We start from the raw sequence: 13,579 nt of genomic DNA on the forward strand, positions 1-13,579 counted from the left end.
CCTCCCCTGCCTCTCTGGGAATCTGGGCTCTTGCTTTCTCTGGATGCTGGAAGATTTCGTATTCAGTACTCTGAATTCTGTCTAAAAACTTGAATTCAGAATTGACAACAGTAAAGCAAAATTGTTAGCATTGGTATCAAACAAAACCTTGAGCTTTCTAGGATGAAAATTATGAATCATGTAATGAAAAAAAGAAAATCAGAGACTTGGATGCAAAAATCACAGCATTTAATGAAACAAACTCTGGTAAGAACTCATAGCAGAGTGAACCCCATTTAGAATGTGAGGTGGTTCATAGATTTCTTCCAGGTTTGAGACAGGAGAATGAGTTCATTCAAAGTAAATTGTTTTCTACCTGGGATTTAAAAACAGTTCAAACAATAAATAAATGTGTGTATGTACATATAAATACATACATAGAGGTGGATAAACAAATACATATTTATAGACATTCACAAATACACATTAGAGTACACATGATGTGTATAAAATATGTACATACATATTAATAACATATCAATTCATAAAACAAACATGAGAGTTTTACAAAATGAAATATTTATGCAAAGCACATAGTTTCAAATTCTTTAAAGTTATTTTAAAGACATTAATAAAAATCTTAATGCTGTCCTATTATTTACCTAATGTACATAATTGTACAGACCGTGTGAAGCACCAGAGACTTCTCTTTGCTTCATCTATTGTTTTATCTTCTTAGATTTTCATTTTCTCATCAGATGTGTTTTTAATAACTCAAGATGATTATGATTTCCTTACCTTTTTTGTGTATTTTGTTTTGTCTCACTGAGACACAGAAACACTGTTGATATTGTAAGAAGCAAGGGCATATTCATCTGGAAAATAAAAAGAAAGTTCATCCTTATTACATCTCCAACTTTCTATAACCAGGTGATATCAGACAATATAATTACACTAGGTAATTACTAACCCTTTTAGTAATTCTGCAAGAAAGTCAATTCCTTCTGTTTTCTAAATCCAGGAACATCATATCAGAGTTTAAGGCACTTGACAAAGTACATTCAATTAGTAAATGACAGAGTCAGAATTCAAAGACTGCTTTACAGGGGTTTCCCTGTGATCCAGTGGTTAAGAATCTACCTTCAAATGCAGAGGATGCAAGATTGATCCCTGGTGAGGGAACCAGGATCCCACATGCTGTAGGGTTACTGAGTCTACGTCCTGCCAAGAAGACCCAACACAGCCAAAAAAACGAAAGAAAGACAAAAAACTCCACCAAAAATCCCCGAAGGCTTGCTGACAAACTTCTCATGACATTCAACAAGAAATTAATAGCACTAACCTTCCAGGGAACTTTTTAAAAAATCTTCTGAACAGCATCTTAGTAACTGCTTTGAAACCTAATCTATCAAGATTTGCCTGTAACGCTTCAGAATATTTCTCACTCTTCCTCTCAAACCCAGAGAAATGTTATGGAGAGGGAGGTGGGAGGGGGGTTCATGTTTGGGAACACATGTAAGAATTAAAGATTTTAAAATTTAAAAAATTAAAAAAAAAAAAAGTCCATAGCATAGCATGGAATGGTTAGTCTCAGCCATTAACAACAAAACAACAGCAACAAGACCTGGAAGCTTAGCTGGTTTGTTTTTCAAATTAAAGGCAGTGCCTTCTCATTATATCAAAAGGATTCTAGGTGTTGAAAAATTCTGGCAAATAGAAAAAGGCCAAGTCAGAAGTTTATATATATATATATATAAAATGGAGTAAAAAAAAATATGTAAAGTAAACCCAGATATTGAAGACCAAGGATGATTTTCAAAAGTTAAGTAGTTCAGGGAATCCTAGATACAGATATAACTTCCAGTAGTTTTAAAGCATGGTTGTTGCCCACCTACCTTTTTCATAATAATTGTAGACCATGACTGGGGATGGCTGAATGTTTGCCACATGGTTGATTTGCTCAACAGAGAGGGTGAAACTCTTTGCTGTACCTGAAATCTATAAAGATAGAGATTATAAATACACCAGAGCAGGCCTGCAAAAAATAAAACCGCAGAGCAAATTATTTCCAGAAGTTTATGATAAATCCAGGGTGTAATGATCTTACATAATGGCAAAATAATGAGTTAAGTAATATTAAATTGTGTAAAATGTTGTTTCACCGATTATATTGAGGTACAAGAAAGTTGAAAATATTAGAAAAATGTAGGCATTTGTGTGGATGTTAATGATGTATACATAGAAAGGATGAGTCTGAAACTCGTGCCAGTCTCTGCTGGAGTTCAAGTCAAATTATAAAAGAACTGTACATCTTTGACCAGACTATGTTAGATGCTGCGGGGAATAAAAGAACAGGGAAATGATGCTTCTAAACTTGAGAAGCATCCAGTTAGCCAAGGTATATACAAAATAGCATAGTATTTAAGAGGGAAAAGACAATTAGTGTGGAAGAACACTGATCACCTTTAACATCTCACATAGTTTTGACAAGCCCTATCATGTATATTTATGAGAAATCGAAGCATCCAGTTACCCTCAAAAGAAAAAGAAAGCCGTGGAGAAAAAAATTATTGTCAACTTACATTTTCCAGGTAGAAAAGAACATGGTCATTCTTGAATTCACTCTTCATTACTTGGCCACTGTTTTCAAGCTTTAAGGAAATTGGCAGGGAGGGATAAATATGAAAGAGCATCATTCCAGAATTCAGTGTTTCATGCTTTTTCTCTAATCAGTATCAGGAAGTTGTTTTATGGAAAATTCCCTTGTGCATGATGTTTTCATAAACACAAGTCAGAACTAAATTTAAAAAATAGGTTATGAACTATTGGAAATAATGACTTCTAATTGCTATAAATCAAGAATCCATTCCACCACTGTTTAGCAAAAATATGAGTGTGAACTGTGAATGTTTGTTTAAGTGAAGAATTACACAGCTTGGTTTTGCTAACCAACTGTTTCATCAACACATTACTGCTTTTTGGAGGCTGAAAGACTGGGCTTCTCTTACTTACCTCTTCAATGGATGACATGACTGGAGTAAATCCTGATAGCATTTTTACATCAACAAGGACCATGTTGGAGTTATTGTGATTTCCCGTATATCTGAAATTTAAAAACAAAACACTAACTTAGACATCATTTTAGAAGAGTGACTTAACCTTATGGCAAGGATATGAGTATATTGATGCCAATTGGCTCTAAGCCTGGAGGAGAGGCAAAAGCTGGAGAAAAAACATCTGAAGATAGTCATTCTCACATATCTGGAAACAAGCACAATTAGAGTGATCGTGGCTGAGATGATTCAAGGCAACATAAATTGGAGTAAAGAATGAATGGACCTAATCTCCCCAAATCCTGCTTTTAAGCTTACTTGAGGCTTTAAAGTCAGAACTTATAGACAAAACTTTTAAATTTATATTACACATATGGAGGCTCAGTGGGTAAAATATGCCTGTAATGCTGGAGAAACAAGGGACACAGATTCCATCCTTGGGTCAGGAAGATCACCTAGAGAAGGGCATGGCAACCCACTCCAGTATTCTTGCCTGAAGAATCCCGAGGATGGAGGAGCCTCGTGGACTGCAGTCCACAAGGGTGCAAAGAGTTGGACATGACTGAAGCGACTGAGCACAGCACACATACTTATGTCAGCCTTAGATTCTGTGCAACACTTAGAAGAGGCTCATATCTCAAAAGCAGGATGTTGGCAAAATCATACAACAGACATGCCCCCAAGAGATCTTCTAAGTTATACCCACAACTTTGGATAAAATTGTTGGGACAGCAAGTTGAGAGCTGTGTATTATATTATTAGCATTAGTGTTCAACAGATTTTCATTTTGAAATCCTGAGAAAAATCCCGGAAACTAATTTTATTCAATGTTTCTCCACACCTTAACCAAGAATAAAACTCTTCGGTACCTATAAATTATATTTTAATTCAAGAGAATTACTTTGCTTTTTTACACTGGAAAATATCTAAAATTTTGCTTTGTGTACAGTTATATTAACGATTAAATAAATGTTAGCGGGTTTCCTCTTTTTGGCCCACTCTTGCTTGTCTTTAGAAAGAAAATTTTATCTCTGTTGTGCAAAACTGACACACAAAAAGGTAGAAGCACTGCTGAAGGATTAATGTGGCAGAAGCTTTCAAATTGCATACAGTACAGATTATATTTGCATAACTCTACCTTTGATTTAGTTGAAAATGTACTAAATTGTGACGTGGGCACAGAGAGTACCATCAACATGTGATTATTGACATTAATAATATATAAATATCTTTTATACAATTTAAAGATTACTTTCCATTTATAGTTATTACAAAATATTGGCTATAACCCCCAGGGCTGAACATCCTTGGGTCTATCTTACACTCTCCATGGTTTGTACCTCCCACTCCCCCATCCTCCGATTCCCCCTCCTCCTTCTCCCCACTGGTAATCACTAGTTTGTTCTTTATTTCTGTAAGTCCACCTCTTTTTTGTTAAATTCACTAGTTTGTTGCATTTTTTAGATTTCATATGTAAGTGATATCATACAGTATTTGTCCTTCTCTGTCTGACTTATTTCACTTAGCATGTGCTTTGTGCTTCGTCTCCCAGACATGCCCACCAGGCTCCTTTGTACATGCGGATTCTCTAGGCAAGGATACTGGAGTGGGTTGCCATGCCTTCCTCCAGGGGATCTTCCCAACCCAGGGACTGAACCCAGGTCTCCCACATTGCAGGTGGATTCTTTACTGTCTGAGCCAGCAAGGAAGCCCTTCATTTAGTATAAGGCCCTCCAAGTCCATTTATGGGCTTCTTTATCCACTCATGAGCTGATGTATACTTAGGTTGCTTCCATGTCTTGGTGATTGTAAATAATGTTACTATGAACATTGGAGTCATGTGTCTTTTCAAATTAGTGCTTTTGATATTTTGTTAGTGTTTAAAATAATTCTTTTCTGATGTACCACTTTCTCTCTAACCTGAAAGTTGATATCAAAATGGGACACTTACCTGAGGGTTGCTGTCAGGTCAAAATTACTCTGGAATACATCAGAAGAGTTTTTCTTTACTATTTGTAAGGAAAGGGAAAATCCAGATTCCTTCTTAGGTAGTAGCACATTATACCTCACGGTAGCCTAGAAAGGATAGCAAAGTGTAAAAAAAAAAAAAAAAAAAAACCCATCCATCTATCACTTGAAGCACTTATTGTTTTTTCTTATTTCCATTATTGCTGTTGCTGTTTAGTCACTAAGTTGTGTCTGACTCTTTGCAACCCCATGGACTATAGCTCACTGAGCTCCTCTGTCCATGGGATTTCCTAGGCAAGAATACTGGAGTTAATTGCCATTTCCTTCTCCAGGGGATCTTCCTGAGCCAGGGATTGAACCACTGCCTATCCTGCATTAGCAGGTGGATTCTTTACCACTGAGCCACCAGGGAAGCCCTCATTTCCATTATTAATGCACTTTATTTTATAACTTCATTATCAGGGAATAATCTGACAATCATTTGATTGTCAGAAGACACAAGAATCTTTGATATTCCTCAAGAAACTTCTCAGTTATCCAGTTATCTTTAAGAGTAGGTAACCTTTTACAAAATAACTTTAGTTTTTGAGTGGAAAATATCAATGAAGGAAAATGTAATCACAAAAACATGCAAGAGTAAAATAGCACTTTGTACATAACTGAAAAGATGGTCTGTGTTTTTTCCTGGAAAACACTCATATTCCTCACAGAATTCCATTACCTGGATAAATGCACAACCTTGTCCTTCCACATCTACTGTATATTGTCCACTTGCTTTTGATAGATCTGAACGTTGAACCAATAAGTGATTATCACCATTAACCTGGAAAATCTCGTTGAATTCTTCACTGCTTAAGCTGACAGTGACTTGATCATCAGAGAAGATTAAATTCATGTAGCGGGTTATGGCAAGAAGGCAGATGGGCGTATCCTGCACAGAACAGTACAAGCAGCATTCCAAACTCTGTTATGATGCAATATCAGTCATCATGTGGCCATGAACTTTAAATCAACCCATAGAAATATTTCTGACATGTCAACAGAATACCAAGAAGCAGTATTCTAAACAACAGGGAGAACATTTTCTTGTGCTAATTGTTGTCTCTTTCTTCAACAAATCTTAATTAGATCTAAAAGTCTTCTAAATAATTTTATAATATCCATGTGAAATATTGCTCAATCTTTTCTAAAAATTAAGGTGTTATGTAATTTGGTTGCCATAGATAATGTTTATGGTCAACTGTCTTCAAAGATGGGAAGTCAGAATCCAGAAAGGATGTTGGGAGATTCACTAACATATGGTTTTACTTAGAAACTAAGACTGAAAAAAAGAAAGGAAGGAAGGAAGGAAGGAAATGATTTTCCTTGTGGGAATAAAACTTGTATTTCTTTGCATTAAATTTTTTTGCCAATTAAGGAAGGATATAAGTCATTGTTTTTGATACCCATTTCTTTGGCTATTCATTCATTTGCTTTTTCCAACGTATAGACCACAGAAGTAGGGAGAAATATTACTTCTTGGCTGACATGAAGTAACGGTTTGACCAAAGTATTCTTATTGTCAGGGCTCTTGTGTTTATAACAACCATCCTTTCTAGACTTTCATTCTATTTTTACTGTGTAAATGGAGATATAAATCAGGCATACATTCCCTGAGAGGGGATTTTATTTTATTCATTTATACATAGAAAATTCCTAGTAGAGTTCCTAGTATATAAGAACTGCCCAATAAATGCTTGTTGACTAAATATTGGGTCACATTTAGAGATGTCGATGGACCTAGAGACTATCATACACAGTGAAGTAAGTCAGAAAAAAAACCCCAAATATTGTATATTAATGCATACATGTGGTATCTAGAAAAATGGTACAGATCAACCTATGTGCAGGGCAGGAATAGACACACAGATGTGGAGAATGGATGTGTGGACATGGGGTGGAGGAAGAAGGGGTGGAACGAATAGGGAGATTTGGATTGGCATATATACACTACCATGTGTAAAATAGATAGCGAGGGTGAGATGGCTGGATGGCATCACTGACTCCATGGATGTGAGTCTGGGTGAACTCCGGGTGTTGGTGATGGACAGGGAGGCCTGGCATGCTGCGATTCATGGGGTCGCAAAGAGTCGGACACGACTGAGCGACTGAACTGAACTGAACTGAACTGAGCACAGGGAGTTTACTCAAACTCATGTTCACTGAGTCAGTGATGCCATCCAGCCATCTGTGATTCATGGGGTTGCAAGGAGTTGGACACAACTAAGCGACTGAACTGAACTGAACTGAACTGAGCACAGGGAGATCGGCTCCGTGCTCTGTGATGACTTAAAGGGGTGGACTGGGGTGGGGGTAGGCGGGAGGTCCAAGAGGGAGGGGCTATATGTATACATATAGCTGATTTGCTTCATCACACAGCAGAAACCAATCCATTGTTAAGCAACTAAACCCCAATAAAGATGATTTATAGTAGCAAATATTCCTTGTCTCAGAAGGTATTTCCTACCTTTGGTATTTTTATTATATATATCTATATAATATATTATCTATATTACTATAGAGTGGCAACTTTTACATTGAACATATTGTGGTTATGTCAGTAGATCCACACCAATCACCTGAGGGGAGGAGAAGCCTCCGTGAGAATTCATCTGTTGGGCAAGCCACTGAACAATCTTACTAGCGTAGGTCAGGTCAGGGTTTTTCTGGGAAATGATAGCCAACAGCACATAGCAAGTCTTCTCCATCTCAGCAGAAGGTGCCCGAGGAATAAAGAGTGGAGATGCCTTTGTCTCAAGTTTCTTCACTTTTCCCCAATATATCACATTATCTGAGAAGAAAAGAAGAATTTTCACACAGTCCCTATGTAAAGAAAGATGCAAATGCCATCCTTGACCTCTGTTATGGGTTCATTGTGCCCCTCAAAATTCATATGTTCAAGGCCCTACTACCTAGAACCTCAGAATGGAACTGTATTTGGATATAGGGCTTTTAAAGGGGTGAGTAAGTTAAAATGAAGCCATTTAGATGGGTCTTAGTACTTAGCAACTAAACAACAACAACAACAAATGTATCCTTATCAGAAGAGATAATTTGGACTCATGGAGGGGGCACCAGGAAGGCATGTACATGGGAAAAGACATGTGCAGACGGTTAGAGAAGATGGCCATCTACAAACTAAGCAGAATGGCCTCAGAAGACATCATACCCGCTGATACTTTGATCTTGGAATTCTAGCTCTAGAACCATGAGAAAATAAGTTTCTTTCATTTAAACCACCCAGTACAGAGTATTTCATTGGGCTGGTCAAAAAGTTCGTTCAGGTTTTTATGGAAAAACTCAAATGAACTTTTTGGCCAACCCAATATTATGGCAGCCTTAGAGAACTAAGGCAACTTCAGAGAGCAACTTCCTAAGGTCGATGTTTTTGACCTTAAGTTCAAGGCCAAAGTTTCACAAGCAGTTTTTATTATCTGCAGTCACTCCACTTGATTTTCTCTACTTCACTCACTTGAGAAGAAATGAGCAGAAAAGAAAAAGAGGAAGCTAGAAAATATATAATGTTTTGTTTTTTAAAAAGGTCACTCAGAAATTTCATAAGATAAATAGAAACATTCTAGAAAAGAGAGGGTTCCTATGTGATTGCTCAGTTTCATCAGTTTATTCTTAGGGTCATCTCTATTAAGAAAGAAGTGAAGTGAAGTGAAGTGAAGTGAAAGTTGCTCAGTCGTGTCTGACTGTTTGCGATGCCATAGACTATAGCCCATGAGGTTCCTCTGTCCATGGGATTCTCCAGGCAAGAAAACTGGACTGGGTTGCCATTTCCTCCTCCAGGGGATCTTCCCCACCCAGGGGTCAAACCCTGGTCTCCTGCATTTCAGGTAGATTGTTTGCCTGAAAGCCCCTCCATTAGCAAAAATGAATAATAATACTTACTTAATTTTGTAGCAGATTGATCCAGGGTCCGGAGTAAGGATTCCACTTTCTCCTCTTTTCCAGCTAATGCAAAAGCATAAGCCAGAATTGCAAGGTTGTAGCCATTTCTGACACCATTTTCCAAGGCCTCTTCTAAGCAAAAGAGCCCATTTCGTAGAGTGGGAAACTAGTCAAGAAGAACAATTCATTTTAAGATGATGCTTGAATACTTACTTGTAAGCTTGACTGTTTAAACTAATCATTCTTTATAATGTATATAATACACCCTTGAAGTATATTTTACATGCAAACCTGTTCATTTCTGTACATGTGAATTATATTTTATAAATATCATTAAAATTCATTTTTAATGGATTATCAGTATTTGAAAAAATTTAAGTAGTATGAAAATGGCAATCTCTGTCTGACTGGTTGTATTTTAATGATGTAAATGTTTTCTATGTGGCAAAGTATACATATTTATTTTTAGACCTAAGCTATTTTACACTAATGCCCAAAATAGGAGCTCGTATTTCTAAAGATGGTTTTTGAGGTATACCAATGACCCTGATAATTCCTAGGATCTTATTTCAAGAATAGATTTTGCAATTGGATAATCTGAATTTTGGATTGAGAGGCAGCCAAGATGAGCCACACTTAAGCTGAAAATGTTTGCATACTGAGTTGGTTAGACAAACAGAATATCAGGTTGTAGTTATACTCGGAATAAGAGTTCTTAATCTGAAATTAATAGCTGAACTTCAGGAGATATATGGATACCAAAATGGTATGAAACACTTGTATAAGTGTGCATACATATATCTTCTCCAGGGAAAAACTCAATAGTGTTCATCAAAATTTCTATGAATCAAAAAGGTCATGCTAGAGGTAAAGAACCTGTCTGCCAATGCAGGAGACCTAAGAGATGTGAGTTTGATCCCTGGGTCTGGAAAATCCCCTGGAGGAGGAAATAGCAACCCACTCCAATATTTTTGCCTGGAAAATCCCATAGACAGAAGAGCCTGGCAGGCTACAGTCTATAGGGTCTCAAAGAGTTGGACATGACTGAAGCAACTCAGCATGCATGAATAAAAAAATTTGGGGAGAGTTAATTTAAAGAGTGGTAGTGACTTAATTATTCTCTTGATGTTTCACCCAGTCCAGGAATTTTAAATCACTCTGAATCGATAGTCAAATTCATGTGCATTCAGCTGACTGATACTAAAAGACAGTGGGACCCATACAGTGAAATTGAGTCCAGCTTCAAGGAATGCAGCAACGATATAGGCAGTGAGTACAATATCCTCTTCATCTCCAACCTAAACACAAAGGAACCATAAGTCATATAGGACAGCAGAGCACAAAAGAACAGCTATCCTTCTGAAGGGAAACTAGATAGGAAAGAGACAGTGGGACAAATATCATTAAAAAAATTTTTTTTTGGCCACGGTGCAGCATATGGAGATACCAAGTGATATATCTAAATATGGACTGGAAAAGGGAAAGAATAGATCTATCAAGGACAGACTTCATTCCATTTGCATTTTGACCTGAGGCAAGTGAGGTCCTCGTGCTTTGATTTAAGGAGGTATTGGATCAGTGCTTCATTGAAACAATGTAAATTAGGAGATCCTCTTCCTGAACTGGCTTACCATCCATAAATAGAAATGAATAATGTTTGGCTTCAAATTTATAAACTGTTTCCTCTCTAGGTTCTTTTTCAGTCCCCTCTCACCTATTCTCAGTTTATCTAGTCAAGGAGACCGGTTCTAAGAAAGGACTGAAAACAGTAAGGCAAATAATAGATTCAAGAGGAATTCAGCGTAGGCTGAGGATAACATGCAGGCAGCAGTAACAATGGCTTTGATTTACATACCACAAGCCTATCAAGGCAGCAGCAGGAGTAATATTCATAAGAAGTGTACTCATGTTCTCAAGAGATGGATAAGGCAGGTAATGCAAAGGAGAAAGGAAAGCTTACTTGTGTGAATCACTCACCTCCCAGGCATTGCTGAAAAGCTTGCCATCACTTTTAAAGCAGCCATCTATTTTCTGTTTGCTTGCAAGCCAGATCAAGGTCTCCCTTTGAACCAGTTCATCGATAAAGACATATTTCTTCATTCCCGCAAATGTCTTAAAAGTAAGAGCACTGAGCCTGTAAAAGCCAATCGTCAGTTAGACAGAAGTTAGATAAGAAAGAAATGATGTCAGCTTCCCATCAGGTCCATCATCACTGATTGCTTTGGGTAATGGGTGGATCTAATCTGGCTGAGAGAGACTGTAACAAGTCTTGATTGACAGCAGTTCTTTCCTTTGGGTCAGTAAATATGTGAAAGTAAGATCATGTAATTTCCAGCACGTTTACACACAAATTTCTATAGAATCCATCAGATTGTTCATGCATGAAGAAAGAATGGAATGTGTGTAATTAGGTGCTTTGAAGCCTTTTAGTTTTACTTTCCTCAATCTACATGTGGCTCAGCGAGACAGACTAAGATGTGCCATTTACCACAAACTGTGGAAGTATTGGTGGGGGTGTCATTAAATGACCAGACATCTAAGCAATCTATTATGAGACTTTTAGTACATTGTTGCTTTAAAGTTGGAATAATCGAATATTTTGGTTTTATCTGATTCACCTCTAGGAACTCACTTTGAAACACAAAAGTGTTGCTTTCAAATCCCCACCAAACACAATTCCCCTCAGCCCCTCACAAGTCCTCCTCAGATCATTCTTGTATTATTTAAAATAAAATTTTCATCTCTTACCGTATGCTTCCTTCCTGATTCCTCTGCCAAAACACACTATAGGAACCATCCAAGTTTTTGAAAGACAACTGCTTCTGATAACCTAAAATACAACATGGTAGGAAATTATTCTTTAAGAAAGGTAAAAAAAAAAAAATAATGGTGTAGTTACAGCCCCATGTTTTGGTATTAGACATAAATGACTAGATGATCATTTCAATTTTAATTTCTGAAACTCAGGTTCTCCATCCATAGGGAGAAAAGATAGCTTCTGCCTTATAGGGTTTTAATGACAAGTAAGTTATTCCATGTGACTACATCTAACTCAATATTTGTCTGATATTACTAATCATTTATTTTTTTTTCTTGGGGTTATTTTATTTCAGTGTTATTTTTCTGAAAAAAAAAGAATAAAATAAATTATACTCCTGAACTTTTCTTTGATATCACATTTACAAGATATTTCTAAATACAAAACTAATCACTTCATCTCAATGGAATGCAATTGAGCAAACAAATACAGAAGTTGATAAATGAACTGTTTATAGCTACCATTAATAACAATAACAAAACTCACTAACAAAGTAGCTTGGCAAAATATTAGGCATTAAAAAAAAAACTGAGGTCATAATGTGAAACAGTACATGTGTGAATTGTGAAGCCAAATGACCATACAGATACTGAATTCCAAAAAAGCCTCCAAACAAACAACCCCCCCCCCCCCCAAAATAGAGCTAGGACTCAGAGTGACTCAGTTCTTCAGACATATTTTTTCCCCATGAGACTACCTCATAATAGCAGCTTTATGACATCTTGATATTAGTAATAATTTATTTAACCTATTATAGGCAGAAATTACTTCAATCTTCTCACCATTAGATAAGAAGAATAAAGCTTTAGATTTAACTTCCTCTGTCAGTTGTTTAGTAGATCTCAGATAGTCTAGGATGTAGGTATCAGATGCTAGCAGGGCAATATTCTGTTCTCCACCTCCATAGGGCATTTGGAAAAGATTCTCCAGATTCTGTATTGCAAGTCCTATAATGTCCCCTAAAAACACGACAAACAGAATGTTACTGTTTGTTAAACTTGGCATCTCAGCATTAATGACAATAGGTGAAAGAGGCATCGTGGAAGGAAAGAACATTTTAAAATAGGTCTAAAAGATGGAAACAAGGAATGTTTTCATGAAGTAATTCTAAAGAAGGTGAAGTGAAAGAGGTTTCTGGTATGAAAAATGTTTTGGAAAATCTCCTATTACCACAGAGAGAAGGAATTTAAGAAAGTGTGTCTGTTCACTTGATTGCTTGCTGGTTTGGTTTTTTGAGAAGCTGACCCTGTGAATTATACAATGTAATCTATCTCTTTCCCCAAAATGTAGATGTTAATAAGAGACAGAGAAATTTGACTTCTCTGGAACAGTTTAATCTGTTACTGAGGAAATTTCCAGCATTTTTAATAAAGTATATTCTGATCTCCAAAGGTATACTTAATATTTCAGATGGACAGGCTATAACAGGACTCTGTTTTCTAAACACCAATTACCATTCAGCAGAAAAAATATCTTCTAGGGACATAGATTTTTTAAAAATTTATTTTTTTATTGAAATATAACTGCTTTACAGTTTTGTGTTACATGAATCAGCTCTTAATATATGTATACATATATCCCTTCCCTCTTGAGCCTCCCTCCTACCCACTCCCGCATCTCACCTTTCTAGGTCATCACCGAGTACTGAGCTGAACACTCTGTGCTGTACAGCAGGTTCCCACTAGCTATCTATTTTACCCATGGTTGTGTACACTCTCTCAGTTCATTGTACAGGACATGGATTTGAAAATGGTGTTGTAAGTCCTTCAGATCCCATGCAGAAGCAAACATAGGAGATCATCCTCAACAATAATTCCCTTCAATT

The 13,579-nt window shown here is 36.7% G+C and overlaps 1 protein-coding gene across 1 annotated transcript in view; it reads right to left on the minus strand.

The window, feature by feature from the left end:
- Nucleotides 212-13,579, minus strand: part of LOC102175008 (ovostatin homolog 2) — a 59,258-nt gene continuing 45,890 nt past the window's right edge. The window contains 13 exon segments of the mRNA XM_018049117.1: nucleotides 212-355; nucleotides 778-854; nucleotides 1,875-1,977; nucleotides 2,562-2,630; nucleotides 2,992-3,082; nucleotides 4,984-5,108; nucleotides 5,722-5,931; nucleotides 7,619-7,830; nucleotides 8,937-9,102; nucleotides 10,160-10,234; nucleotides 10,914-11,070; nucleotides 11,685-11,766; nucleotides 12,537-12,713. Of these exon segments, the coding sequence (XP_017904606.1) occupies nucleotides 802-854; nucleotides 1,875-1,977; nucleotides 2,562-2,630; nucleotides 2,992-3,082; nucleotides 4,984-5,108; nucleotides 5,722-5,931; nucleotides 7,619-7,830; nucleotides 8,937-9,102; nucleotides 10,160-10,234; nucleotides 10,914-11,070; nucleotides 11,685-11,766; nucleotides 12,537-12,713 (1,520 nt within the window). The 3' untranslated portion in view covers nucleotides 212-355; nucleotides 778-801.

This window comes from Capra hircus, chromosome 5, assembly GCF_001704415.2.
Source record: "Capra hircus breed San Clemente chromosome 5, ASM170441v1, whole genome shotgun sequence".
NCBI lineage: Eukaryota > Metazoa > Chordata > Mammalia > Artiodactyla > Bovidae > Capra > Capra hircus.